Here is a 27100-nt window from a genome sequence, read left to right on the forward strand (position 1 = left end):
TATTTACAGTGTAGCATCATAGGCTTTGGTATAATTAAAGTAAATAAATCAGACCATGTTTAAAGTGACAGCAGCTTTTGTCTGACACCAATGGTATTGCCAAAATTAATAACACATTTGTGCTTTTTTTCCCTGTCTTTTTGAACTGTGCCTGCCAGATTTCATTGTGGAAGAAAAGCACCCACTTCCTGCTGCGCACAAGAAGCTGAGGATAAAGCAGATATCCAGCAAAACTGATTTGGCATCATGCAAGACAAAAGCAGATGCATGTAGTGACCATTTGTTTGCCACATTTACACTCATTAGTCAAGATTAAGGTGGTAATAACTCATTATTTCCAAATGCTGCAAAAAGGATCTTAAAGAGAATAACGTCTTTGAATATGGAGGTCCTAATGTGACGTAGAACAGGTGACTTCCATTTCCCCCTGGTCATGCAGTGGGGGGGTTCACAGTCATGTGACTTCTGTGAAGGATCCTGGACTCTGTTGGAGAAGAACAGCAAACACATTTAAATTAAAAATTCAAAGAGAACTTGTAAATTGCTACAGATTATTGAGATCTTCATTATTTGAGTTGTCCTGAAAACTGTTGAAAGTTTTAATGGTGCTCTGAGTATTGTGAACATTTCTGTATTGTTAGACTCTTTCATAATTGTCAAGAGACTGTGACAAGTGACACTCCCTTTACTACAGTGGTTAAACTTTTGATATGTGTCTACTATCAATTGATATCATGTCATTAAAAGAGTACATATGGACATACTGGTTTTCATCTACAGAATGGTATGTCGTGCACTGAAAACAAACCTCTCCGTGTATAAAAGTGTTACCTTTGTAACAATGTATTTGTCACTGGCTTCCATGCTGTGATTTCTTTGGGGAGAAGCCTCATCAGTGTCTGCTGTGCCTGCGTCTGAGGGACTCTGAGAAATCACAGGTCTCTTTTTAAAATACTGAACCACAAACATCACCTGGAAAGACAGAGAGAGGAAGAGACATTGGCTACAGTCACATACAGCCATCTTAATCATTTCACACAATTCCTTCCAGATAAGACAACTGTTTGCATGATCAAAATAAGTCATTTGTAAATCACAAGGAACATATGTAGACAAAAACAGACATACAACAAAAAGTAAGCCTAATACAGAGACCTGTATTAGGTAACCTGTGCTACTGAGGTATTGAGACAGAGCTTCGTCATTTTTGATGACATTGTCTCTGTGACCCAGCTTTTTTACTCGACAAGACTGTCATGCTTGACTTGTGACACAAAAAAGGAATTCAAGTTCATTCAAGCAACAACTTGTGTGCATTGTGTATATGTGTCCTGCAGCATTTTTGTCCATTAGACCAGTTTTCTATTAGGAAAAGCGCCTAAATATATTTGGTTAAGTGACTTAATAATGAAGAGTGGCAGAGTGGTGGTCTGACTCTCTGGAAAGAAGCTCTGGGATTCCTTTGTGAGGCAAAGTCATTCATTATATCATTTTAAATCAATGCTATCATCAGAGTTCAAAGAAGTGACAGGATGTGAGGAGCAGGACAATCAGCCTTTGTTTATTGCAAATATAAAAGAAAAACTTGATTTCATTTGCGTTGACCATTTTGCTGATTTTATTAATGGATTTACTGATTTCTAAAATGATTAACCCTTTTGTAAATTTATACTCTGACTTCAACTTCTTTTAAACTCTCCCTGCCTTTTCCCTTTATATGAGGGGATGTTTACAGTACATGTAGTGCAGACATGGGGGAAAGTCACACATGTGCAAGTCACAAGCAAGTCTCAAGTCTTTACCTTCAAGTCTCAAGCAAGTCCCAAGTTAGTTGTGGTGAGTCAAGTCAAGTCCCTGCTATAAGTCAAGCAAGTCAAGTAAAGTCATTGCTCAGGTCAAGCAAGTCACAAGTCAAGTCATATGTTACATACCGCACCATGGAAAACCATTCAGTAGCTGCGGTAGTTAGCCAGCCCCCTGTAGCCGGTGCGGAGCCACATAGCATAGCCTTAGCCTCTGCTAACTGTCCTCCGGTAACTCCCGTTCAGCCGGGAGGTTGGGTCACGGTCCGCCAGAAGCACAGCTCCAAGCCGAAGCCCACGGCTCACCACCAGCCTGTTCACGTTTCCAACCGCTTTTCCCCACTCAGCGACACACCCGCTGAGGATAAAACTCTGGTTATTGGCAGCTCTATTCTGAGAAACGTGAAGTTAGCAACACCAGCGGCCATAGTCAAATGTATCCCTGGGGCCAGAGCGGGCGACATTGAATCAAATTTAAAGCTGCTGGCTAAAGCTAAACGTAGATTCAGTAAGATTGTTATTCACGTCGGCGGCAATGACACCCGGTTACGCCAATCGGAGGTCACTAAAATTAATATTGCTTCGGTGTGTGAATACGCAAAAACGATGTCTGAAATGAAATCTGACCAGTGATGACATGTTTAGCCGCATGTCATCATTTAACCGCTGGCTGTCCAGGTGGTGTCCAGCAAACGATGTGGGTTTCGTTAATAATTGCCAAACTTTCTGGGGAAAACCTGGTCTTATTAGGAGAGACGGCATTCATCCCACTTTGGATGGAGCTGCTCTCATTTCTAGGAACCTGGCAAACTTTATTAGTAATTTAAATCCCTGACAACCCAGAGTTGAGACCAGGACTCGGAGACGCAGTCCTAAACGCCTCTCTGAGCTTCTAGTTCAGTTACCCAGCCATAGTTTTCATAGTTTTATACAAACGGTGTCTGTCCCCCGACCGCCTAAATTATCTAAATCTAAAATTAAACAAAGAGGAGTTGTGCATAACAACCTCATAAAAATTAAAACCTCTTCTGTGACAGAAAGACAAAACAGGAGAATTAAATGCGGACTGTTGAATATCAGGTCTCTATCGTCTAAAGCAGTGTTAGTAAACGAATTAATATCAGATAATCATATTGATTTACTCAGTCTCACTGAAACCTGGCTGTGTCCAGATGAATATGTCAGTCTAAATGAGTCCACTCCTCCCAGTCATAATAATACCCACATTCCTCGAGGCAGCGGCCGAGGAGGGGGAGTTGCAGCCATTTTTAACTCTAGCCTGTTAATCAATCCTAAACCTAAACTAGATTATAATTCATTTGAAAGCCTCGTTCTTAGTCTTTTACATCCGACCTGGAAAACCTCGCAGCCACTATTATTTGTTATAGTGTACCGTGCTCCTGGCCCGTATTCTGAATTTGTATCTGAATTCTCAGAGTTTTTATCCAGTTTAGTTCTTAAATCAGATAAAGTTATTATTGTAGGCGATTTTAACATTCATGTCGACGTTGATAATGACTCCCTGGCTACTGCGTTTATCTCATTATTAGACTCCATTGGCTTCAGTCAGGGTGTACATGAACCCACTCACTGTTTTAACCATACCCTCGATCTAGTTCTGACGTATGGAATTGAAATTGATAACCTAAAAGTCTTTCCACAGAATCCCTCGCTATCGGATCATTATCTGATTACTTTTGATTTCTTGTTACGTGATTACACGCCACTCAGCAACAGTTACTATACTAGATGTTTATCAGATAGTGCTGTCATAAAACTTAAGGAAAAGATTACTTCGTCGTTAAATTCAATACCAATACCTTCAGTAACAGAGGTTTCCCGTGCCGACTTTAACCTCTCCCGAATTGATAATTTTGTTGATAGCACCGTAGGCTCGCTACGAACAACGCTCAACTCTGTAGCTCCTCTTAAAAAGAAGTTAAAAAAACAAAGAAAGTTCGCTCCTTGGTATAACTCTCAAACCCGTAAGTTAAAACAAATATCGCGAAAATTTGAAAGGAATTGGCGATTAACCAAACTGGAAGAATCTCGTTTAATCTGGACAGACAGTCTCAAAACTTATAAGAGGGGCCTCCGCAATGCCAGAGCAAACTATTACTCAGCATTAATAGAAGACAATAAGAGCAACCCCAGGTTTCTTTTCAGCACTGTAGCCAGGCTGACTGAGAGTCAAAGCTCTATTGAGCCTTGTATTCCCTTAGCCCTTAGCAGTAATGATTTTATGAGCTTTTTTAATGACAAAATTCTAACTATTAGAGGCAAAATTCATGACCTCTTGCCCTCAGATAGTACCTATCTAACCTCAAACACAGCTGTAAAATCTAATATATATTTAGATTGCTTCTCTCCAATTTCTCTTCAAGAATTGACTGCAGTGATTTCTTCATCCAAATCATCAACGTGTCTCTTAGACCCCATCCCAACTAGGCTACTTAAGGAGGTCTTTCCTTTAGTTAACACTCATATATTAGATATGATCAATATATCCTTATTAACAGGCTATGTACCACAGTCTTTTAAGGTAGCTGTAATTAAACCTCTACTGAAAAAGCCCACCCTGGATCCAGAGGTGTTAGCCAATTATAGACCAATATCTAATCTTCCCTTTATGTCAAAGATCCTTGAGAAAGTAGTCGCAGACCAGCTGTGTGATTTTCTCCAGGATAATAATTTATTTGAGGAATTTCAGTCAGGATTTAGAGTGCATCATAGCACTGAGACAGCTCTAGTTAAAATTACAAATGACCTTCTGATTGCTTCAGACAAAGGACTCGTCTCTGTACTTGTTTTATTAGATCTTAGTGCGGCGTTTGACACAATTGACCATCAAATTCTACTGCAGAGACTGGATCACTTAATTGGCTTAAAAGGTTCAGCACTAAGCTGGTTTAAATCTTATTTATCTGATCGTTTTCAATTTGTTGACGTTCGCAATGAACCATCCTTACGTACTAAAGTTTGTTTTGGAGTTCCGCAAGGTTCTGTGCTCGGACCAATCCTGTTTACTCTATATATGCTTCCTTTAGGTAACATCATTAGAAATCACTCTATAAATTTCCATTGTTATGCGGATGATACTCAGTTGTATTTATCAATGAAGCCAGAAGAAAGCAATCAATTAACTAAACTCCATAATTGCCTTAAAGACATAAAAACTTGGATGAGCACCAATTTCCTGATGTTAAATTCAGACAAAACTGAAGTTATTGTTCTTGGCCCCTGCCACTACCGTAAGAAACCTCGGAGTAATATTTGATCAAGATTTGTCTTTTAATTCTCATTTAAAGCAAACCTCACGGACTGCATTTTTTCATCTGTGTAAGAAACCTCGGAGTAATATTTGATCAAGATTTGTCTTTTAATTCTCATTTAAAGCAAACCTCACGGACTGCATTTTTTCATCTGCGTAATATTGTGAAAATTAGGCCTATCCTGACCCGAAAAGATGCAGAAAAATTGGTCCACGCTTTTGTTACCTCAAGGCTGGATTACTGTAACTCTCTATTATCAGGTAGCTCTAGTAAGTCCTTAAAAACTCTCCAGCTAATTCAGAATGCAGCAGCACGTGTACTAACAGGAACTAAGAAACGCGATCATATCTCTCCTGTTTTAGCTTCTCTGCACTGGCTCCCTGTAAAATCCAGAATTGAATTTAAAATCCTACTGTTAACTTATAAAGCTCTAAATGGTCAAGCTCCGTCATATCTTAGAGAGCTCATAGTGCCATATTATCCCACCAGAACACTGCGCTCTGAGAACGCAGGGTTACTCGTGGTCCCTAAAGTCTCCAAAAGTAGATCAGGAGCCAGAGCCTTTAGCTATCAGGCTCCTCTCCTGTGGAATCATCTTCCTGTTACGGTCCGGGAGGCAGACACCGTCTCCACATTTAAGACTAGACTTAAGACTTTCCTCTTTGATAAAGCTTATAGTTAGGGCTGGCTCAGGCTTGCCCTGTACCAGCCCCTAGTTAGGCTGACTTAGGCCTAGTCTGCCGGAGGACCCCCCTATAATACACCGGGCCCCTTCTCTCCTTCTCTCTCTCTCTCTCTGTCTCTCTCACTCTCTCTCTCGTATTCTATTACTGCATCTTGCTAACTTGGCCATTCTGGATGTCACTAACTCGGCTTCTTCTCCGGAGCCTTTGTGCTCCACTGTCTCTCAGATTAACTCATATCACAGCGGTGCCTGGACAGCGTGACGTGTGTGGTTGTGCTGCTGCCGTGGTCCTGCCAGATGCCTCCTGCTGCTGCTGCCATCATTAGTCATTAGTCATACTTCTTCTGTTATTATACACATATGATTATTGTCACACATGTATACTGCCAGGTATTAATACATACTTTCAACATATTGTACCGCAGTAACCAGAACTATAACTATAATATTATTACTTTCATTAATGTTGTTGTAAGCTACTGTCATTACCTGCATCTCTCTCTCTCTCTCTCTCTCTCTCTCTCTCTCTCTCTCTCTGTGTCATATGGATTACTGTTAATTTATTATGCTGATCTGTTCTGTACGACATCTATTGCACGTCTGTCCGTCCTGGAAGAGGGATCCCTCCTCAGTTGCTCTTCCTGGGGTTTCTACCGTTTTTTTTTCCCCGTCAAAGGGGTTTTTTTGGGGAGTTTTTCCTTATCCGCTGTGAGGGTCTTAAGGATGGAGGGATGTCGTATGCTGTAAAGCCCTGTGAGGCAAATTGTGATTTGTGATATTGGGCTTTATAAATAAAATTGATTGATTGATTGATTGATTGACATACAGCAAACATCTCCTCACGATCCGCTAGCTTCGAGTCATCTGTCTCAAGTCAAAGTCAAGTCTCAAGTCATGAACACAAAGTCAAAGTCAAGTCGAGTCTTTTATCAACGTTCGTCAAGCAAGTCTCAAGTCATCATATTTGCGACTCGAGTCTGACTTGAGTCAGGTCATGTGACTTGAGTCCCCCATCTCTGATGTAGTGTAAATGCACCTAAAATGCCTGTCCAAGTCATTCCTACAGTAAATTGAAAGCTTTTTTTGTTCCATTGTTAGTGCATATACATGCATGGTCTAATTTGAAAGGTAACACTCAGAGGTTTTTCCTCAACAGACAGAATCACTATAAGTGCTTCTGTATTGACTCATAGAAGTTTCAACACACTAAAATAAAAGTTGTTGTTTTTTTCAAATCTGAATGTTTTCTTGAAAAAAGCTGCAAATGACTGGAACTGGGAGGTATTAGCTGGAAAACGCAATAGGGCCATACTGTGAGGTTACATGTGTAACCCTGGTTCTCTGAGTGAAGAGGCTTCCCCTCCACCCAGAGATTTGTATATATCTCTATTGGAGACTTGAACCCTTGGGTCAGGTGATGTGGATAATTTCTTATTAAACCCCTGTCAACCACGCCCCCAGTGATCTAGATATGATGGAACGAATCCCAGAGCGGCCTCGAGGTGGAGGGGAAGCCTCTTCACTCAGAGAACTAGGGTTACAGCATCAACTTCGAATGATACGTCCCTGCCACCAAAGTGCTCTACAAAATACACTGTGTGCCCAATGAACTATATACAAATGTACACTATATATACACCCCAGGCTAGCCAGCTCTGCAAGACGCAAGACGCTGTTGCCACAAGCCCTGGCGCCAGACGCTACCAAGGCTACACAGCCCCGCAAGATGCAAAGGCATGATTAAAGGGGTGGAGAGGCCACTCAGGTGAGCCACACAGGCTGGCATGACAGGGAAACCATATTTCACTACTGCTGGGCCAAGCCAAGCACTCACTCACCGAACGATGTGCCTGCAGCCTGATCTGTCTGCCTATGGCACCGTGTCCTTTGCAAATACACCCTGAGTGCCCTAACTGGGCACACAAGTGAGTGCCTACGATCACCTTCCTCTGCTGAGTTGGAGACGAGAGACCATACCACCATGTCTTGGTTCGGCTGAGAAGGAGACAGAACCTTAGGAAGGAAAGCAGGGTTTGGACGTAGGACCACTCCTGCCCCCTCTGGCATGAACCTGCACAGATGCTCATGCACAGAGAGAGCATGGAGCTCCCCCACCCTCTTGGCTGTTGCCAGCGCCAATAAAAGAGCAAACTTAAAGGACAACCATTTTAAGTCCACTGACTCCAAAGGATCAAACGGAGGTACCTCAAGAGCCCTTAAGACTCTGAATGTGCACACAGGAGCCAATCATCTAAATAATTCAATATTCGTATCCCCTTCTGCCGTAGAGGCACAAGAACCGCCTCCATGCACCTTGTGAAGGTGCGCGGAGCCAGAGAGATACCAAGTGGTAGGACTTGGAACTCGTATTCCCTGCCGTCGAACACAAAGCGGAGAAAACGCCAATGCCTGTTCCAGATTGGAATCTGAAAGTAGGCACCCTTCAGATCTACTCTTGTGAACCAGTCCCCTGTGTTGATGGACTGTCTCACCCGGGGAATTGTCAACATTTTGCAAGGCAGCCACCTGAGATGCCAGTTCAGACCCCTGAGATCTAAAATGGGTCGCAATTTCCCATCCCTCTTGGGGATGAGAAAATAGCGAGAGTAAAACCCAAAATAGCAAAAGTAAAACCCCAAGTGCCATGAGGTACTTCCCTGATGGCCTTTTTTCCCAACAGAGTACAAATCTCGGTCTGGAGAACTGCTTTTCGTTCTGCGTTCACCACCGTGAACACTGTAGGTGTCACTGAGGTTGGAGGACGCTGAGCAAACTGAATACGATACCCCTGGGTCATGGTTGAAACCACCCAGGGGCTCGCATTCAGTGACTCCCAGGCTGCCACTCAAGCCTGAGCTTGCTGGAGGCAGGCTGGATGTGATCTGGTGTCAGGAAGAAGATGAAGGCTCTGCCCACTTTGCCTCTGGCAGCTCCTCTGGCTGCACCGGCGCGACCATGGCAAGCATCCAGGGCACCAGCCTGATCCAAGGGCCTATGTGGGGCCCTCGACCCTCTTACCCCCAGCCTGACCAGACCAGACCAGACTTGGGGGTCAGTGCACTAGAGACCTTCTTAGCACAACAGTGGGCCTCCTGTGCCCGTTGCAAAAGAGTAGTGGCACCAGGCCCAAACATGGCCGTCGGTACGACTTGTCCTCTGACTGCAACTTAGATCTGGACAAATACAGCTGGTGCCTGGTAACCCAGAATGACGACATGCCCTTCCTGGCAGTCAGTGTTTGCTCTTTCATCAGTGATGACAACATAGATGAAACAAGCTGTATCTCAGAAATAAGACGGGCATCAGCCCCAGTGCTCAGCTGACGTATCAACTTCCGCTGGTACAGCGCTAAGACAGACCCGGTATTCGCCAGTTGAGTCTGAACTGCCATAGACCTGTGCAGTCTGGCCAGTGAGGCATCCAGCATTTTGCAGTCCCCTGATGGAGTAGCTGGCCCTAACACAGAGTTGGCCGGAAATAAGAGGGCTAAAACCGACTGGTCTAGCTGAGGCAAAGAACCACAGCCCACCTTCTCCTTATCCTGCATGGCAGACATCGTCTGGTGGTAGCAGTAAAGGAAAGCTTAGCTGTGGGATTCTCAAATGCCTTGTGCATCAGGTCTTCCAGGAAACCAGGAAATAGTTCCACTGAGATTCAGAATCTCTTTTGCAAGGGAGTCCTGGCCAAGACAGCAGCATAATAGTTCCCCTAAAAACACAGCAGGTTAAAACAGACAACATGAAACAATCAGTTACAAAACAGCTGGCAATTCATTCAAGACAATATAATCACCAGAAGCGTTCAGTAACAGGACATGTACATTCAGTACTCAAATAGTCCTTAATCCTACTTTTAAAATGTTCCATACTTGGTGGGTAATCCATTTTAAAATGTCTCTGTAACTCACACCAGGACGAGGGTGCGAATGCTTTAAAGGCAGAAGAGGCACTGCAAAAGGCATCTCCGTATCAGGGAGATCATCATCCTCATCAAAGCGTGAGTGGGAGGAGCTTGACCTAATACTGGTCCGAGCCCAAGAGCCTGAGAAGCCCTCTCAATCAAGCTTCTGAATTGCTAGTGCTTACTTTCTTTGGTCTCACTCTCCTCAGTCATCCCCTCAGGATCTGCATCATCCGATAACCCTAACACATCAACTTCCTCCTCCACATCCTCCTGGTCATCAGCTTCGGGCCTTCTGATTCTGATCATATCACCAGGCAAGAAGGACCTGGGAGGGGACTTAGGGCGGGAATCTACAAAGGAGCTGCCTCCAAAATCCCCCATCTTGAGGCACTTAGACTGCTGGGGCACTGTGGATGGTGTAAACTCTCTTCGCCCCCACCTACGCTTCACCCTAAACACACAAAGCCGAGCCTCTAAGGATCGTGCTGGCAAAATAGAACAATCCATACAGAAGGATGGATTTTCGACTGCCGCAGCAGCATGTTCCTCCCCCAAACAATGCACACACACATCATGCCCATCCTCAATGGGCAATTGAACCCCACACACCACACAAAAATGGCTTATTGACTCCATTTCTCCAAATCTCACGATAACCCCACCTCGCGGGATCACCACGCGGAAACTGGCTCTCCCTGCATGCCTGCTGCCAAACTTTTACCGGTAAAACTGTGGGATTGTGGAATGTATTGTGTATGAATGGTGCAATGCACAAACAAAGGGACAGGCAGCAACTTTAATAACCCACAAACTCCTTCTCAATGCCCCAGCGAACAAAGAAGAGAGTTCTGTGTCGGTAACATGAAGAAAATCCCCGCACAGGGACAACATGCTCGACACTATCAACAAACTCACGGATCCTTCTCCCCTCGGCCAAATGGGACTGGGATAAAGACCCTGATGTTATCTGGCATGGAAGCCTCTCCACAGAGACAATATGCCAACACCGAGAGTGCGACAGCAAGGACGGCAACACAGCCACCGTGAGAGGCAATCACCCTCTCTCAAACCCCGTGAGGTAAGCGGCACGGACTGTGTATTTGTTAGTCTTGCTAAACGAAAGTTTTCTTTTTGTAGAAAGACAGAAGATAGAATTGTCTCAAAGAAGCACAGCAACACACACCACGCTGCTCCAAGTGGAATCAGAAAAATCACTGGAGGCGTGGTTGACAGGGCTTTATGTAGGCTGTCAGCCACGACCACAGGTGGATTGTCTTAAAGAAATTATCCACGTCACGTGACCCAAGGGTTCAGGTCTCCAAAAGAGATATATATACAATATATCTCTGGGTGGAGGGGAAGCCTAGAGCGATAGAGAACAGGAAGCCTCATTATTTTTTTATTTTTATTTTTTTTAAAGAGGGTAAAACAATGTAAATGTGTGAATATGCAGTGAAAAAACTAATCAGCACAGACAGAAAAGTCTATTTAGGAGTTAACTCAATATAAGCACAATTCCAGAAAACCTAATTTGATAAGAAAGACTGTTTTTTTTTTTTCACTGTAAGACATCACAGGAGCCATTTGTTTGCCATTTCTGTACATGTGTGCTGCCTGTAAGGAGTTCACATCTGCTGTGGCGCTTCATTTGTTATTGACTACAAGACCCATAAGCCCTGGGTGAGGTTGGCCAATCAATGGCTCTAAACTACAGGAAATGTGTGTCTTCAGCTTAGGCCTCATTTGGCCAGTAAGGTCATACAACAGCACTGGAAGCTCCTATTGGCTCAAATGAGGTGTCAGTGGAAAGGTCAGTAGCTCACCTCCACTTTGAGATAGTCCAGTCAGTTTGTTTACATGAAGGACAGAGAAATTATTGATAATATGTGGAGAGATATGGGTGTTTAAAACTGATGCAACAGCAGTTTGTGTTTATCTATGGTTGTAATAATGTGTTTGGAGTGGACTTAATATTTCACTAGATTTAGATCATCTGGACCTTTGTCAGTGTGAAAACTGAAATGGGATCTGTGTATGCTGTGATTCTGTCTGAATAATATGGATCAGTGGATTATGATAAAGCATCATAGGTGAGTAATAACTATTTAATTGTTTGTCTGACAGAAGTGTTTATTGAGTCTGCTCTGGTGGTTTTATCTTGAAATGGTCAGTAGTAATGAACTGACCAGAAATACAGCAATAGCTCCCCCAATGGCTTGTCCTGCAATGACATCACTCCAGTGGTTTCGGTACTCAGCCACTCTGTTGATGCCTGTTAGCGCAGCCAGACTGACCAATGAGAGGCTGACGAGGGGTCCAGTCAGACGGCCTCCTCTGGAACCGACACAGGACATGATGTACATCTGAAAAGGATGGTTACTTTATTTCTGTGACACTATTCAGAACCAGTGTTATATGGTGAGATACAATAAGATTTATACTCAGTGGTAAAGCAACCTGGTCTCACTCTAAAGTCATTGAATACCAGTGCTTGGTCAGAGACTTCCCTGTCAAACACCAACGAAAAAAGCCATCCTTTTATGTCGTTTGCTTCCTGTAAGATTGTAAAGTCAAACCCTGTTCTTTTTTCCTAATCCCAACCATGTGTGTGTGTTGGCTAAACCAAACCATGTGCATTTGTTTTTGATGGGAAAAATGTCAGTTTGTGGTGTTTTACTGACATGGTGCACTTATTTTGAAAGAGACTGTTTGCAAACTGTACATTTACTGTAAAAATGGATATGTATTTTGAAAACAGACAATGCATGAAACAGGCTGAAGTTGACACAGTGTCCCAAGAACGTCAACAGCCAATGCACCCAGGGTGACTTGCACATCATATATCGACATGGAAAGTCCATGACCAAACATTGATTTGTGACGAGGTTGGAGTGAGAATGTGTTGGGTAAAAATAAACTGCATGGGGATCTTTTATGCTTGTCTCTGTCTCTGCACATCTCCAGCAGCTGTTACATTAAACAGAGCCACTCACTGCCAGGTAAACAGCCGTATACAGACTCAGCGCAGCCTCTTTGGAGGGGAAAGTCTTTCTGGCTCTCATGATGTCATCAGGGTCACCAGTGCAAGCATCTGATTGGCTGACAAAAAGTGCTGTGTCCAGACAGCCGAGGGCTGTGTAATTGGGCTGGCAAACAGACAGGAAGTGAGGAGCCAGACATCCTGTGACCAGCTGACCTGCGTTGACAAATATGTCTGTTGTAAACAGACCAAAGACATACACACCTACAGAGAAACACACAGAGATGATATGATTACAATTCAACACATTTAAAAGCAGCATGTTGCCATAACATGTTACATTAACATAGAATGAGACAGCCCATTCAAGCTTTAGTTAAATCACATCAACACTGTGGTGGAGGAAGAATTCAGATCCTTCAGTAAAAGTAATACACCTATATTAACATACATTACAAGTACAGGTTGTGCAAAGAAAATGTTACTTAAAGGTACAATGTGTACCATATGGGCAGAATTTTAGTTTAAAGCTTTCCAAAAAATACCTACCATAATCAACAAAATGTGAAGAAGTAACAGTGTCTGTTAAGTCAAAGTCGTCTACGTATAAGCATGCCAGCTAGCCCTGGCCCGTCCTGTTTGAAACACCCATTGGTTTGAAGCTAAGCCCACACAACATTTATGTTAGACCATTATTTAACATCTAACATTGGGTATTGGCAAAACATATTTTAAGTGCAACTAATGACCACAAAAAGTGCACCAAAAAATATTCCAAATACAAAAAATAAAAAAATGGCCCCCTTTGGTTTCGGAGGGAGTTGCTGTCCTAAGCAAAGGAATTCAAGTGTATCTGGGTCTTGTTCATGAGTGAAGGTAAAATGGAACGTGAGATGGATCAGCGGTTTGGTGTAGCGTCTGCAGTGATGCAGGCACTGCGCTGGACCGGCATGGTGAAGAGGGAGCTGAGCCCGAAGGTGAAGCTTTTGATTTACTGGTCCATCTACGTCCCAGCCCTCACTTATGGACATGAGCATTGGGTAGTGACTGAAAGAATGAGATCACGGATACCAGCGGCCAAAATTAGTTTTCTCCAAAGGGTGGCTGGGCTCAGCCTTGGAGACAGGGTGAGAAGCTTGGACATCAAGGGGGAGCTTGAAGTAGAGCCGCTGCTCCTTCGTGTCGAAAGGGGCTAGTTGAGATGGTTCTGGCATCTGATGCCTCCTGGGTGCTTCCTATAAGAGGTGTACATTGACATCCAACTGGTGGGAGGCCCTGGGGCAGACCCAGAGCACACTGGAGAGATTATATATCTCGTCTGGCCTGGGAAAGCCCCGGGATCCCCCAGGAGGAGCTGGAAGGCCTAGCTGGGGAAAAGGACGTCTGGGGTTCTTTGCTTGGCCTGCTGCCCTCAAGACCCAGCCCTGGATATGTAAATGAAAATGAACGAATGAATGAATGAATGAATAAATGAATGAATGAATGAATGAAATAAAATCTGATATATGGTTTTGTTGTGCCTGTTTGTTTGCTATGATGATCTAGCTAAAACTGAGCTAAGAAAGATGCAACATAAGCTACACACAAAGATTATAAGACCAGCGTTAGTTTGACTGGCTCTAAGAGTTTCAGCAGTTTTGTTGAATTTAACATGTTCTTGCTGTGCTGATATTAGCTATTTTATTTTATTTTTTTCAGTAACTGATGACTGTTAATGTAGATTGAATGGACCCAGTAGTGGGCTGGTGAAATGCTGCCCCCTATTTCTTTGGAGCTTGTGGCCAGGCATTATACATTGCACATTTAAATAAAAGAACATAAATATTATTAGCAAAATGTACTAATGTATCATAAGGAAAAGCACTCTGATGTAGAATCTTAATTTGCAGAGTAACAAGTAACTATAGTGTAACTGTCAAAATAATGTAGTAAGACGCACAATATTTATGTAGTACAATGTAAGTATCAATACTGTAGCATAAAATGGAAATATTTAAGTAGAGTAGCCTACAACTACCTCAGATTTCTACACAAGCACAATCCCTGAGTAAATGTAATTAGTTACATTACGCCACTGCATCAACATAGGTAATGCTTAGATGTTGGCATGGTATTTTGTGTTTGTTTCAAAATGTTTTTTATTAAGGTTTTCAAAAAGAAAAAATGCTGGGTTCGGTAGACACATTCCACAGTACCACACAATACACGTCAGTGTACAAAACAAACAAAAGTAAACATAACCCTGAGGCGATCAAATTAATACCCTATATGATACAACAGCCTTTCCCTCCTACCCCCCACCCATCCTCCTGTCCCTTGTTTTTTTCCTCCCTTTAAATACTTTTAAGGCACAGTGTCTGGATTTAATGAGCAAAGTAGCAATATCCATGGAATCAGATTTTACTTTTAGAACACATTGAGAGCTGATATTGTTGGGTGTTATGAAAATAAGACGGAAAGGGTCCCCAGGTCTTACAAATTTTTTCTCTGAACCATTGGCAGAGAGTGCAGTATCTCCAATTTTAGGCAGGACATTACGTCTCGAAGCCACTGTCCAGATGTGGGAGGGGCAGCCTCCTTCTATTTGAGCAAGATTGCACGTCTGGCCAAGAGCAAAGCATAAGTCACCATACGGTGCCTGGTCGTCTCCACCAGCAATACCAAAGAAGCCAACAATAGGGTGTAGTTCAGGATTTTTTTTAAAGGATTTTAGAGAGGAGCATGGTATACTCTATCACTTAATATAGTGTATGCTACAGTGTTAACATGATACCTTCTATCACACAAATGTGCATGCATGAGTGAATTCGCTATATGAAAAAAAACAATGTCACTGACATGAAACAGAAACAACAATAGACAACATCATTACTTCAAACATTTGTCATCATAACGAAAAAAGAATCTTGTAAGAATCATTTAAAAGCAGCATCTAAAAGCACCTCTGTCGGGTTGTCGGTGGCATAGAGCAGGCGCCCCATGTAAAGCAGCCCGGGTTCGACTCCAGCCTGTGGCCCTTTGCTGCATGTCACTCCCTCTCTCTCTCCCTTTCACGCTTGTCTGTATCGATTAAAGGCCAAAATGCCCCAAAAAATATCTTAAAAAAAAGCACCTCTGTCATTTTATTTAAATGGCCACATTATTAATATGAAATTTATACACAATGTATTCCCCCCCAAATTCTAATGATGAAGAGCAGTCTGGGCACTTCTCACTGCCAACAATCCCATGATGCAAATGCAAAAATGACAGTTGTGCAACACTTCATCTCAGTGATAATGGCAAGAATGTATCAGTGTCTGAAATCTGTTGGGATTCACTGGACCAAAGATAATTTGTCATTTGTTACAATCTAAACTGGACATCTGAAGGCTTCTTCTCTTGCCATCTGAAATGGTAAGAAACCTCATGTTCTTTGTTCTTCAAACATATGACAGTTATTTGATATTCATCTCCACAGGATGCACCACCTCACACCAAAAGTGACACCAGTCGTCAAACTTGATTGGACAGTACTTTTACAGTGACATGCCCCTCTGTGATGTCACCAAGCAAACTTCAGGGAAAGTTGTGCTCTCTCACACAGTCTCTCCTCTTTCCTCCTGGGCCTTGATAAGCCCAGACAGGTCTTCCTCTTCCTCATGGGCTCTGACATGCTCAGAGGCCCTTGCCCCCAAATCACTAAGGGGAGGGCAATTGCTCTGCAGACTCTTGCTGTCTTTCTCCTGGACCATGATCTGCATGCCCACAAAAGGGCCAAAACCTTAAAACCAGAGAAGTTAGTGTGCCAAACATAACGTTTGCAAATAACTTTCCAGCAACAAGGAGAACCAAGTTGAGTTAGCACCCCAACGTCTAACTCTGCATGGACCCCGAGCGAGCTGCTTCCTCAGATCTGCACCTTTGGAACAAGGATACAACAAAGACTGCACCTGGAACCACAGCTCTTTTCAGCCTTCTCCTGCTGGGTAACAAAAGCAGCACACCACAAAGCGACTCTTCCCTCCATTCATTCAAGGATTGGTAACGTAAAAACTGGGCATAGCTTTATCATAGATGTACAGACTAGGCAAGACTGTTTAACTTGTTGATTGTGATTTAATGCTGTTTATTGAGTTACTGTTGTGATCAATCAATCAGTTTTATTTAGAAAGCCCAATATCACAAATCACAATTTGCCTCAGAGGGCTTTACAGCATACGACACCCCTCTGTCCTTAGGACCCTCGCAGCGGATAAGGAAAAACTCCCCCAAAAAAACCCTTTAACGAGGGAAAAAAATGGTAGAAACCTCAGGAAGAGCAACTGAGGAGGGATCCCTCTTCCAGGATGGACAGACGTGCAATAGATGTCATACAGAACAGATCAGCATAATAAATTAACAGTAATTGGTATGACACAATGAGACAGAAAGAGAGACAGAGACAGAGAGACAGAGACAGAGACAGAGAGAGATGCAGGACAGACGGTAACAGTAATAGCTTACAACAACATTAATGAAAGTAATAATATTATAGTTATAATTCTGGCTATTGTGGTACAATATGTTGAAAGTATATAATAATATCTGATAGTATACATATGTGGCAATAATCATACGTGTATAATAACAGTAGAAGTGTTATTGTTATTGTTATTGCTGTCAGGTTATTGGTTAGTTGGCTTCGCCTAAGCTAAAGTGATGTTAGTTTGCTCAATTCAATCCACTCAGACCCAAAGTAGCTCACAGTCAATCAATCATTCAGTCTTCATTTTCACCACAAGGAAGTTTAAAAATTCATCTTCCACTACAGTTTTGCCATCAGTAGCAGTATAAATCTCTAGTTTTATCCGTGATAACCGTGATTTACTCAGAGCTGCCACACCTCCACCTGCTGCCTCCGGCATCATGTTTATCATTATTAATTTAACTGATAATCAAAACTTTTGAGACTGATACCATTAACTGGCAAAAATCATTTTTCAATTATATATCTCGTGCCGCACGAGGTGATTTAATGTAAATGAACATTATTCAATAAACAATTTAACATAATTAATAATGATTATTAAAAGTCATTAATTATTTCAGATAGCCAATTTGATACTTTAATTGGAGATCTATTATGAGGTCAGGCCCCTGTTAAGGTTTAAGTCCCAACAAATGGTGCCGCCTAGATCACAACATTTTGGTGTCCCCATGTGACACGTAGTATGGTTATAGATTTTCAACAAATAGAATCCCCGCTTTTTATAATACCAGTAGATTCCCTACATTTTTGGTGCTGCCACATGAGGCCTACTATTGTTACTCCCTACATTTTTGGTGCCTCCGTGTGATGCCCAGTATTGTTCCCAACAAATCTTAATTCTCAATCTCTTCATTATAGAATGACTAACAGTTTGTTCCTACAGTGTGTGGAGAGCAATGATTTGCCTAAAACAGCACAACACACTAACAGATTCCATTCCAGCCCTTTCTCTTTCCGAAGTAGTCAAATACTGCTTATTTCAGTTTCAGACATGGATGGCAAAAGCCACCTTTCATGGCATTAGGATATGCTGCCGGGTGGTGTTGGTTTGTAACGCAGCCAGACGGAATCTTTTGTGGTGTTAATATACCCTGCCAGTCAGCCAGATTGCACCTGGCCCTCCCCTGTCCTTAAAAAATAATTTGCCATCCCTTTCTTTTGCACCACCCACTCCCCCCTCATAAGTAACGAAAACTGTCTTATAAAATCCCATGTGAGCTCCATGTCTTGTGTCTTGCCTTCCAGGCTCCAGACAGTCTCTTAGAAAGTTATTTTTGTCTTTCTTTTCCTTCTTTTCTTTTTGGAATCCCAGAATTCTCGCCTTTTGTGGAAAGACATGACAGTGTACGTTGGTGCTCTAGAAGCAGAAACACTCAAAGACAAATCCTAGTGCAGTGGTGGAATAAACCATATGTTTGTGTTTAATTTTTAAGCAAAGCTCATTTTTTAACCAATTTATTTAGCACACACACACACACACACACACACACCAACAACAACAACAACAACAAAAGCAACAACAACAACAACAACTACCCTTGTTTTTTGTATAACAAAACCATCATATCGTTATAATGTTTAAAGTAATTTTTATCAACACTGCACTATGGGGTGCCGTTTGTAAAGTGTCTCACGCTGAAAATAACATCAACATTTTGCCACATTTAGCTTCAAACAATGTTTAAAAAAGTATTGTGATTTTTTTAACGTCACCTTTTATCACATTTACAGCAATATTTGTTAACTTAGAAATATATTAAATAGTTAAATCTCGAAATGTCTACTATAGAAAAATTAATGAACATGAATTGTTTAGGGAGGGGTTTAATTTCCAAAATTTATAAATGCCTGGTAGATGGAAGTACAGAAACATCTGCAGGACGGCTGGGGGCATGGAGGGAAGATCTACAGGAGGACATCCCAATAGAAAAGTGGGAGGAGGCATGCTCTAAAGCACAATCGAGAACTACTAACGCCCGCCTGAAATTACTACAATACAACTGGTTGATGCGAATGTATATCACTCCAGAAAAACTTAACAGATATAATAGCGCTATACCTGATACTTGTAATAAATGTGAGAAGGAAAAAGGTACATTTTTCCATTGCGTTTGGCAATGTACGGAAATACAAAAATTCTGGCAAGAAATAAAACAATGTATTCAAAATATTTTACAGATTCAAATACCCTTAGTCCCACAGTTGTTTATATTAGGTTTATATCCAGATAATTTGAAGATTAAAAAATATCAACGAATATTTATAGACTTAAGTGTGTTAATGGCAAAGAGAGTAATAGCCCTCTCATGGAAAAACACCAGAAGTCCAAGTGTAAGCAGGTGGCTGTCTGAGCTATCTACAACTCTTCCCTTAGAGAAAATTACATATACAATAAAACATCAACAACATAATTTTCACCAGATCTGGGACCCCTTCATTTGCTATGTATTGAGAACAGATTTGTCACATGTGATGGAAGAGCCTGGGGACATGTAAACAGTGGCACTTTGCAGTACCTAATATTGCAGAAGTATGTAGAAGTATATATATATATATGTATGTGTATGTGTATATATATATGTATGTTTTTTGTTCCTATACAATGGACTAACTCACTAACCTGATCCCCAACCAAGAATTGGAATAATTTGAAAGGGCGGGGGGTGGGGGGGTTGACACGTTTGTTCAAGACATGTAATTGTATTTCTTTGTTTTTCGTTGTTATGTTGTGATAACAATAAAAAGAATGTTGGTAAAAAAATAGTTAAATCTAAATATTAAATGTGGCACCTAAATGTTAAATGTTAAATCTAAATATTAAATCTAAATCTAAATGCTAAATCTAAATCTAAATATTAAATCTAACTCTAAATCTAAATGTTAAATCTAAATGCTAAATCTAAATCTAAATCTAAATGTTAAATCTAAATATTAAATCTAAATCTAAATCTAAATGTTAAATCTAAATGTTTTGGGTGAAACTAAATATTTAGCTAATATGCAAATTCACACTGCCGGTCACCGGAAGTACCAATAAAAAATATATTATAATATATAAAAATATATAATATATATATATATATATATATAAAAATATAAAAAATATTTTCTTCACGGACCGTTTAGAGTTAGTGAGTCATTACAGACACCGCTAACGGGGCTAACAGCTAACAGTTAGCCTCGCTAATCTACGATAACCATGTTATTAATTTCAGACCGTGATAGTAATGTTTGTTCAGTCATAGTGTTTATAGGCTTTACAAACACCAGATCAGTCTAAACGGTGATACAGTGAGATGTGCATATATATATATGTTGCTAAACTCCGCTGGTTTTCTACCTGGAAGTATTTGTAAACAACAAGGTGATTCCCTCAGAAGGGACACTAACAGCTCAAAGTACACATCAAATAAAATTTCTCCAAACACGTTTCTTGTTATTTTAGGTAGTTATTATCACGCTAATGGATGTTCAAGTGTCCATTTCCCCCGATAAGTTGGTTTTAATTAGTTATTTGATTCTATAAACAGTCTGACCATCTCGAGCTTTTATTTTGGTACTTCGGTGACCGGCAGTGTGAATTTGCATATTAGCTAAATATTTAGTTTCACCCAAAACATTTAGATTTAACATTTAGATTTAGATTTAGATTTAATATTTAGATTTAACATTTATATTTATATTTATATTTATATTTAGCATTTAGATTTAACATTTAGATTTAGATTTAGATTTAATATTTAGATTTAGATTTAGCATTTAGATTTAGCATTTAGATTTAGATTTAATATTTAGATTTAACATTTAACATTTAGGTGCCACATTTAATATTTAGATTTAACTATTTAATATATTTCTAAGTTAACAAATATTGCTGTAAATGTGGTAAAAGGTGACGTTAAAAAAATCACAATACTTTTTTAAACATTGTTTGAAGCTAAATGTGGCAAAACGTTGATGTTATTTTCAGCGTGAGACACTTTACAAACGGCACCCCATACTGCACAGGAACATTTTAACTGATCAAGTCCTGATGTGGTTACAACTGTGCAATGCTAAAAAAGGCGTTCTCATCATCAGAAAGTATGTAGCCATAATGAGAAAAGCGTCTCATAAAATGTTCTTTCATAACAAACAACATACCTTGTCAGAAAGTGTTAAACTGTTAAAAATGAAACACCTTCTCATATAATGGCTGAATGAGTCTGACTCTTTATTAGCTCCTGAAGCAGAACACCTGGGAGACAGTGTATTTGGTGTTTTGGATGCATAACAATTTAGAACTTTGCCTTTCACCTTTTTACCCATAAATTGAAGCCTGGACTACCTACATCAGTGAGAGCTGGCCAAAACCAGACAAAGCCTACTGGCAGGGTGACCACTACCACCACGGATTGACACTGACTGCTGATTAAAATGCTATTCAGTATGAAGCAGGCTGGATTAAACCACAAAATATACAAAATTATGAATAACACATAGCAGCTAAATGTCAGTATAGGTTTGAGTTATTTTTAGTGCATATATGCAATTAGATTACCAAGGAAACGGAAGGTCCTGCGCACCATGGGGTTCACGTAGCAACAGTCACCCATGACAACAACCTTCTCCTGGTCGTATAGGTTGTTTGAGTTGTAGTGAAGGAGGAAGATAACGAGCTCTAGGCCTGAAATCTGCCAAACAGAAAAAAAACGAAATTACTATTGGATCCAAATACTTAGATTGTGGAACTGTTGAAAAAAAAGTTACCAGTGATGATATCTGTCAAACACACCACATGCTCATTATCAGTCTCAAGAGTGTCAAAAAATCTTCTAAAACAGCATCCATACCATATTGGGAAAACAAATCCTACCTCTGAAAACCACTACCTATGCACAGGAGATCTACAGGTTTCACTGAGTTTGCCGTTCAGACGTGCAGTGAACGCACTGTGATATATTATGGAACTTTATCCCTACCTTTATTCAAGAGAGTGGTCTATCAGTTTGAGAGCATTATTTATTAATTTCACGTTCAAAAACCCTGCCCTCGCACTCAAATAGCCTCTGCTTGCACTCGCATCTACTCTGTTTCTGCTCAAACTGTGTGCTCACACTCAGATACCATGTTGCTCACACAGATTTCCTGCTTGAGCTTCAGCTTTTCTCCTCGCACTCAAACTGTTTCTGTGTGCTTGCGGAATTTCTGCTCTCAGATTTCTGCCCTGCTCTTGGATTTTTTTGTGTAACAACCCTGTCAAAATCCCCCAACCAATAGAATGCCAGGTTTATTGTTGACCAATGAAATGATCTCTGCCTCCTTGCGGGCGCTCTCGCTTTAGTTTTAGAGCATCCTGTCCGGGCGGGAACTCTTTAATGGGGTTCATCCACTCCCACCCTCCAGGGATTTATTAAATGTTCTTCCCTTGCTTTCTTTACCACTTTTGGAATAAAGGGACTGTTAATTTCCACACGTGCACCATATATATATATATATATATATATATATATATATATATATATATATATATATATTAGGGCTGTCAAACGATTAAAAAAATTAACTGATTAATCACAGTACTACTCTGTGATTAATCACGATTAATTGCGATTAAAATACTAATATTTTTGTATTTTGGTGGGGAGATGTGTGGTGTTGGAAATAAAGAAATGACAAACTAGTCTGAGAAATCTCTTTTTCTTACTTTATTAAGAATAGTGAACATTCGCTTTTCTTAGTGCCTGTGTGGCGTTACAGGTCCCGTTTCACAGTTAGACCTTAAATTAACATAAAATTGTGCTTGGCGTTACAGACAAACTAAAACCTGAGCAGTCCTGTTTCACAGTTACTGTAGACCTTAAATTAATACAAAATTGTGCCTGGTGTTATCTGAAAACTGAACAGTCCCTTTTCACAGTAAGGGGGATCCATAATATACAAACAATAAACAGTTAGTTCTTCAATTAACATATTGTGCCTGGCGTTACAGAAACAAATGAACAGTCTCAGTAGTTCAGTCTCAGTTCACAGTCTTAGTAGTCCACTACTTCTCTCTTAACCAGTTGCTCAGGCATACTAGCTATTTCACATTCTCAGATGACAGACATGACCTCTTCTTGTGAACAATGTGGCCTGCCAATGAAAACAGTATCTCACATGGTACTGTAGAGGCTGGTGTCGCCAAGTACCTTTGTGCAATAGGGGCTGCTCACCATGGGCACCTGTGTGTGTGGACCGCCACTGTAGTGGACATTCCTCTGTGTTGATACTAGGCTCTGCTCTATACCTGTCCAGAGGTTTGTTTGACAGTGTCTCATCATCAGACTCAGAGTCTGCTGCCATCAGTAGGAGGGCCATCTTCTTCTTTGGTGGCTCTGGTTCCACGTCAGCTCTGGGGGGCTCTCTGCTGTTCAATACCTCACTCATACCTCCTCCCTCTCAGCTCTGGGCATGCATTTGAGGTCCTTGAATCTGGGATCTAGAGCTGTTGCTGCCTACAGAAAGAAAGAAAGAAAGAAAGAAAGAAAGAAAGTTTAATTTCCCATATGCAATAAGTACAGGTAGCCTAGATTGAAATTATTGCTTCTCCCTACACAGAGCAACAGATGACAGATGACATTCCCACTTTTTCACATACATTAAAAAAACTGGCCTAAAATTATTTCAACAATACAATACCAAAGTGACTATTACTTGTACTCTGCTAGGCAACAGAAAATAAAATTGGAAATGAACTTACTTGCATGGTTCTAGCAGTGTTTCCAGTCTTGCCAGCCTGCCATATTCAGTTGTTGTTAGCAGGGCAAAGTTGTGCTTCTGCTGTGCCAGAGTTGCCTTCAGTGGCTCTTTGTTTTTGAGGACTCGTGTTATCATCCCCAGGGTCGAATTCCAGCGAGTGGGTATGTCCTGGATGAGTGGCTCTTCGTCTTGACCATGAGAGGCTTGCTGTGCTTTCAGCTCAGCTGTGTTTGCAGGGCTGTGCTTGAAATGTCCCACAATTTTGCGGCACTTGGCAAACCTACTGTGACTGAGAGACACTGCTATTACTTTCTGTATCATGTGTGCTATACAGGGCAGATGCTCAAAGGACAAGCTCCTTGCTGCAGCAATCATGTTACGAGCACTATCTGTTCTTATAGTTGCGACCTTATCTGTTATTTTCCACTCGTCAGAAACTTGAACGAACTGCCTTGCGCATGCATCTGCAAAGTGTCTTTCTTCGGTTTTCACCACTCCCAATGCGAACGAGTGCAGCTGCCATTTATCATCAATAAGGTGTCCTGTTACACCGAGGTAGTTTTGGTTATTAACCGATGTCCAGTGGTCGCCAGTCAATGCGATACACAGAGCTTGAGCCAACAGCTCCGTTTTCATTAACTTCTCATTGTCATAGAGCTCATGGATTCTTACGACAACAGTGCCCCTCGAAGGTGCTTTGTAAAATGGGTCACCTGAGGCAATCTGGACGATTTCCTGAAGCCCCCGATCTTCAACAATGCTGATGGGCCTGCAGTCCATAGCAACCCATTTAGAAATTGCATTTGTTAGTCTACTTGTTGTTGCTTTGTTGACAGGATTACCTTGGCTGCACTGTCTTATTTTCAGTTGGCGGACCTGACTTCCAGCTAGCTCTGTGCTAGCGCCACTGCTAGTACTCACACCAGAAATGTGCTTGGCCTTGAGGTGATATTTAAGGCTTGTTGTTGTGGATCGGTGGTATGATAAAACGTCACGGCAGTATTTGCAGACAACTTTGCTTTTATCTAAATTCCCACCTGGGACAGGAACAGAAATTGGTTCTGTAGAACGCCAATGTCCGACGCTTCCTCCTCTGCCACCCTTAGTCACTGCCAGGCTGCAGGTGTGGCAACACAGACACAGACCACACAGACAGGCTCTACCTAGATCATGTGACAGGATTAATTATGTGTTAATTTTTCTTTAACGCGTTATTGTTTTCAGATTAATCACACGCATTAACGTGTTAACGTCGACAGCCCTAATATATATATATATATATATATATATATATATATATATATCCCCTTGATGCCTGAATGTATTAAAAATTAATTCTATGTGCTTTTGCTTTCAAGCTAATGAGAAATTAAGTGGAGATTGTTAATTTGTCTTTTGCACATAGAATAGATATAAATTTAGGTATGATGCAAATTAGGCATAAATGAAAAAAAAGAAGAAAAAAAGATAATAATAATAATATTCAATGTCTTTCAATGTCCTGACTATAACACCAACTATTATAATCCAATGTGAAACAGAGCTCAAGCTTTTCACTTAGAACACTGGCGCTAGGAAGTGCATCGTGATTTCCATTGGAGTCTTCATCACTGCTGCTCCTGTTGTCAGTACTCTCACTACTGCTGCTTTCATCACCTGGTGTAGAAAAAAGAAATCACTATATAAGAGTGCAGACATTTTTATCTACATTATATACACATCATGTACACATGGTTACATTCACCAACATATGGCCATGTGTAAACCGCAAAAAGCTGAAACTCTACATGAAATTATAGCATTATTACTGCTGTTTTTTTTAATAAGATTATCTATTTGGCCTTTTGCTTTAGGACAGCATGAAGTGGGGAAAGAAAGAATGGGGAAATGATGGGCCCCAGGCTGGGATCGAGCCTGCGACCGCTGCGGCGCCTCTTTGCATGGGGCCTGTGCATGCTGCGTACAGACTACACTCCTAACCAGGTGATGTAAACAGCAGTAACAGGGGCGTCGTTAGCTTAGTGGATAGTGCCAACGTGGTGTAGCAGTGTAGTGTTCATCACTATCCCTACTCACTGTCACTGAGACAGCTGTCGTCACTTTCGACTGGTGGAACCCTGGTTTGAAGTCCACCTGGTCTCCTCCCATAGAACACTGATGCATTCATTTTGTTCTGTGTTCTGAAAAACTACAAAAATGCATTTATGCATTATGCATGCTATTTTTATAATAGAAATTAACTAGAGTGTCCTTTCCCAAAGAAAATGCATGTGAGTGCTGAAATCCACCTAAATACAGCATTATTTCTATGCTGCTATTATGTAACATTAGCGAATTCGCGACAGATAGAAATCTTCAAATAACGTAAAAATTAATCGCTACATGAAATCTATTCCAATATGTCAGCTGTAGAAGTAAACAATAAGCTGGCACGTATTTTTACCTTAGCACAACTTACCTCATATTGGACATTTTTCTCCAAATTTGTAGCCTCCACATGCAGCGGTTGTTAGCCAAAGCGTTAGCTTCCATGAACTAGTTCTCACTCCGACCAGTCTTACAAGAAACCAGTGCTTGCAAAAGGTTCCTAGATACATATTGAATATGCACAAACTGGCATTGGGGGAATACATACGCTCTCTCGGCTGCAGTCTGAATGGAAGCCGTATGATGCAAATTCGCAACAATTGGCTTCAATCCAAAAGTCGTAAAGAAAGTAAGGGAAGAACATTTAATAAAGCCCTGGAGGGTCGGAGTGGATGAACCCGGTTAAAGAGTACCCGCCTGGATGGGAAGCTCTAAACTTAAAGTGAGCGAGCCCACAGGGAGGTAGGGATCACTTCATTGGTCAGCAGTAAACCTGGCGTTCTATTGGTTGGGGGATTTTGACAGGGTTGTTGCACAAAAAAATCCAAGAGCAGGGCAGAAATCTGAGAGCAGAAATTCCGCAAGTGCACAGAAACAGTTTGAGTGCAAGGAAAAAAGCCGAAACTCGAGCAGGAAATCTGTGCAGTCAACATGGTTTCTGAGTGCAAGCAACGTGGTATCTGAGTGCGAGCACACAGTTTGAGCAGAAACAGAGTAGATCCAAGCGCAAGCTGAAGCTATTTGAGTGCAAGGGCAGGGTTTTTGAATGTGAAATAAATAAATAATGCTCTCAAACTGATAGACCACTCTCTTGAATAAAGATAGGGATAAAGCTCCATAATGTATGTGCTCATTATTCAG

General features: G+C 41.2%; 1 protein-coding gene across 1 annotated transcript in view; it reads right to left on the bottom strand.

Moving 5' to 3' along the window:
- Positions 1-160: 160 nt before the first annotated feature.
- Positions 161-27100, bottom strand: part of LOC125902824 (phospholipid phosphatase-related protein type 5-like) — a 33571-nt gene continuing 6631 nt past the window's right edge. Inside the window, exons 2-6 of the mRNA XM_049599451.1 lie at positions 21693-21825; positions 12656-12906; positions 11849-12025; positions 832-972; positions 161-484 (exon numbers count right to left, since the gene is read on the bottom strand). Of these exons, the coding sequence (XP_049455408.1) occupies positions 455-484; positions 832-972; positions 11849-12025; positions 12656-12906; positions 21693-21825 (732 nt within the window). The 3' untranslated portion in view covers positions 161-454. The remainder of the gene's footprint in view (positions 485-831; positions 973-11848; positions 12026-12655; positions 12907-21692; positions 21826-27100) is intronic.

Source organism: Epinephelus fuscoguttatus, linkage group LG15, assembly GCF_011397635.1.
Source record: "Epinephelus fuscoguttatus linkage group LG15, E.fuscoguttatus.final_Chr_v1".
Classification (NCBI taxonomy): domain Eukaryota; kingdom Metazoa; phylum Chordata; class Actinopteri; order Perciformes; family Serranidae; genus Epinephelus; species Epinephelus fuscoguttatus.